This window comes from Cupressus sempervirens, chromosome 4 (assembly GCF_028749045.1).
Source record: "Cupressus sempervirens isolate cs-2001-9-10 chromosome 4, ASM2874904v1, whole genome shotgun sequence".
Classification (NCBI taxonomy): domain Eukaryota; kingdom Viridiplantae; phylum Streptophyta; class Pinopsida; order Cupressales; family Cupressaceae; genus Cupressus; species Cupressus sempervirens.
In genome coordinates this window covers 70,485,048-70,489,321 of record NC_143121.1, presented here as the reverse complement: position 1 = coordinate 70,489,321, position 4,274 = coordinate 70,485,048, and the positions used below count along the sequence as shown (strand labels likewise).

At 35.3% G+C, this 4,274-nt stretch overlaps 1 protein-coding gene across 1 annotated transcript; it reads right to left on the bottom strand.

The window, feature by feature from the left end:
- Positions 1–968: 968 nt before the first annotated feature.
- Positions 969–3,601, bottom strand: LOC149559987 (uncharacterized). The gene is made up of 2 exons (XM_089823526.1): positions 3,216–3,601; positions 969–1,169 (listed from the first exon to the last, which is right to left on the bottom strand). The coding sequence occupies exons 1-2, from the start codon at positions 3,432–3,434 to the stop codon at positions 1,083–1,085; spliced, it is 306 nt and encodes a 101-aa protein (XP_089679652.1). The 5' UTR covers positions 3,435–3,601; the 3' UTR covers positions 969–1,082.
- Between the last annotated feature and the right edge of the window lie 673 nt (positions 3,602–4,274).

Sequence of the window (4,274 nt, the reverse complement as noted above, 5' to 3'; positions counted from 1 at the left end):
TATGCAACCCCCTCCCTCCACTCCCCCTCCTCCCCTACCCCCCCACCCCCCCTCCGCTCCCCCACCGCCGCACCCCCGCCGTCCCCTCGCCGTCCCCAATTTGAGGCTTTTTTTTTTCCCGCACCCGAAACTCATCCCGACGTCCCCCCGCACCGCCGCACCCCCGTGCTGGGGTAACACTGATAAATACATACCCATTTAACCAAGCTCTCATCCCCAAGAGGTTGTGATGTATGAACAGGTTTCCTTCTAGTAATAAGCTCTAACAACATGACACCAAATGAAAATAAATCTGATCTTTGAGTAAGCTTTCCCCGTGATGCATATTCTGGGGCCATATACCTTAACCTTAAGTATTCAAATAAATGTCACATAAACTAAAACTTCATAAGGCAACAACCAAGCATTCTTAGTTCCCCATTGAAATACAAAGATCAATACAAGGAAAACAATGACAATGACAACATCTGCATCTTACCCATAGGTTCCCATGACACATTTCTGACATAAGCGTCTAATGCTAATTTTGTCAGTCCAAAATTGGACACCTGGAACATGAAAATGCCATCATCAATTAAAAACCAGAGATAGACTAGCAAGTAACCCTTACAAATACAGATATAAACCTTGTTATGATTAGAATTCATAAAGAATCCATACCTATGTTTCAAATTTGTCATCCAAAAGAATGTTTTCTGACTTTACATCCCCATGAATAATCAGAGGATGACTTGTCATATTCAAATTCAATGTTTAGGGTACTAATCAAAGCAATTGAAAAGAGAAATTAAAATGAACAATCAAGGAATCACAGTAAAAATGCATGACTAGAAATGGCCTTACAATCTTCATGTACATATGCTACCCCATGAACTTCTCCAATGGCAATTCTTAGCCTGGTTGAACAGCTCTCGTTCCTTTGAAAAAAGGATGAACATAATTTAAAAATAAGGATATATATATATATATATATATATATATATATATATATATATATGCCAAAAGACAAGATATGATGTAAAGTTAAAACTTTGAGCTGCCTCTTAATCCAGAAGTCCAAAAATCAACATTGTTGTTGTTGGCTACATGAAGAGTACATGATATAGGCAAGGCACAAGACATAGTCCTCTACTTCTCAGGACATATTTGGCGTGATAAGCTCTTTCATCCTGGAAAATATTTTAGTGAAATTTTGTGTAAGGCTCAATTTATGATAAAAAAATGCATTTATATTTAATAAAATTGGTGGTATCCAACCATCCATAACCAAACAAACACCCTTGAGGAACTAAAAGATACTAAAAAATGCAAGGAAAGTAGATAGAAAATGCAAACTCCAATAATAAACTTCAACAATTCATTCATGGCATAAAGATCATCCCCATCATCATGACCCCAAGTGAAGACTATAAATCTTCCTAATTTAAAAAAAAGAAAACTGTGAATTATAAAAAATCTCCAGATACATTGACATCTATTAACAAACAGTTTGATTAATCGAGTTTTTGGAATCAATCAGAACTCAAACTGAACAATAGAGAGGTGTCAATAGTCATAACCACATTTATAGGGGTAAGAAGACTTCCTGATAGTGCAATCTGCAAGTAACTGCTCTATTAGAAAGCATTTTGTTCTATCAGCTTTTGAACATGGCTGTATCAAGGTTTAGAATAATATGCCACCAAACCAGGCTTCAACCTCCGCTTCAGCCACTAGTAATTTCAGCAAAATTCTTGGTAAAAAAGTAGGACATTGGTATGATAAAGTGTGGTGGTGGGGCAGGTCAGTGTCCATCACAACATAGTGGAAGTAACATGTTGTCCACTTCTACTAGAAGCAAAATTTTTAGGCAAAGTACCTGTGTCTTATCTTGTGAGTAAGATCGGACGGTCAATGAGCCCAAGACACGGATAAAAGGAATTCAGAGCTGAAGTCGCAACAATTGGTAGAATAAACCATACGAATCTCGTAAGACTCAGATGATTTTGTGTAGATAGAACACAAAGGCTATTGGTCTATGAGCTTTCAAGAAAATATGTCTCTGGGTAAGTGGTTGTTCCCACTAGAACACGGAGTCCAAAATCAGAAGAAAATTGTTATGTCTTCTTAACATGGGAGCAACAATACAATGTTGCCATAGGGACTGCTTTAAGTCTGACCCATCTGGATAAACATTGCAGGCAACAAATCATGCACCTAGATATAAAACCTCAAAACATTCTCCTCGACAAGAACTTCAACCCAAAGTCTCTAATTTTGGCATGTCTAAGTTCTAATGAAACTTATAATCAAACCCAAAGAAATCTGAGATGATCTCTTTTAGTTATAGAGAAAGTTGTGGATTTAACAAACTATTAAATTTCAATTTGGGAACAATAATCTCAGCTGTATAACTCAGCATATTAGAATTCAATAATAGGAAAAAAGGGACACGAGCACCGCTCTCCAACATGCCTAACAGAAGATGATAAAAGATATCAACTATATCTAATAAAAGAATTACAGATCAGCTTTCTGAAAATTAAGGCAAAACAATGTTCACACAGTTAAAATAAAGTAAAAGTAATAGGTAGTTGGATCATACTTTACATATCTATTCCAAACGCTAAAGACAACAACTACAGATCAGTGGACATTATTACGCAAGAGCTTCAAAATATTGATTGATTGATGCTTGTCTCATGCATAAAGGTTACATTAGACGGACCACCAAATCTAAAACCCTACACAGCCCTGTCTCCAGTCGGCCAACAAAAACAACTTTCAATTTGCAGAATTGACGTAGAAGACGTAGAGGGCTAAGGGATAAGAAATATGGCAGTTTGATTAAAACAACCACATCAATTGCCAAGGAAATGTAGGAAGATGGGCTAATTAACAGTTTCCCGACCAAATCAAACTTATGATCTTAAAAATTCGATAGAACAGACCTCAAAGACCAAATTACTAATTACAAATTGATTCCTATGAACTTAGAAAGTCGATAGAACAGACCTCAAGGACCAAAGTAGTAATTACAAATCACTTGATGTTTACTTTGTACAAAATTATTGAAATTATGGCACTGCATATACCAGTGGATAGAATGCAGATAGAGAAAAGACGAGATGAAAAATCCATTCAGACGACTTTCGGTTGTCAGAAAGTTAAATAGAACATGCCGCAAAGACAAAAGTGCATGTTGTATAGGCAACTTAAATAGAAGGCATATATACCTGAGATTTGGCAAAGGCTAGAAGCTCAGAGGGCTGCACAGAACCCAATTGGGCAATGATGGCTTTTGCCAGCAGACGTAAGGTAATCAGAATAAGCTCAGAGAAGGAATGATGTAGGAATGGTAAAACCCTTCCTCTCACGACAAGCACATTAACCTGTCTGTATTCCACCGTGCAGTTTGTTACCTGGCGTGTCAAGGTGAAAACCCTTCTTCTCATCCCAATCTCTGAACTTCGTCCGTGGCACACCCAACGACTTCGTGCCTATAGCGGCAGAGAGCTATTCGCCTGCACGCCAGGCGAGCAAGAACGTCGGTGGGAGCGGACGGCCACGACAATGGCCATCGTCTTGCGCACCTCCAGAGCTACAATGCCGTTAGAAAGGGTACACCTTCAGCGTAATAATAGTAAACCATAGTCAAAGTGAAAGAATAATAAGGGGCGCAAGTGCCAAAGTTCTTGCCTTCATGATTTTATGGTGGATTGAAGTAGGTTTTGGTTAAAATATAATGTATTTAGTTTAATAAAATAACAAATAAATAGTAATGACAAATAGAATATTATAGTGGTAAGCTAAATTGAATTATAAGTATAGTCATATATTATTAAATTATATAACTGCGATGATATATATTAATTAAAATAGTAAAAGAATATATAAATAAATATTATAGTATCATGGTAAATTAAAATTAGATGACATCGTAAAGAACATTTATGAGATCAAAGATATTTATGAACTAATTATATATAAGATATAGATAAAATTATATAATTTTTTAAAAAAAGAGTTAAATTGATTAATTTTAATGATGAAATTGTTTGATATATCTTGTTTAAGCGATAAATTTATTTAATTGAAGAAGGTGGACAATATTCTTAAGCTTAAATCTAATGCATAAAAATAAATAAATATAAATTAATTTAAAAATAACATTTATGCTTAAAAAAAACCAAACACACTTATCATAAATAAAGTTGATATTATACAAAGTTAAACAATTTGAACTTTATTAAAATTGATACAAAATTAGTATTATGTATTTTAAAGTATAAATT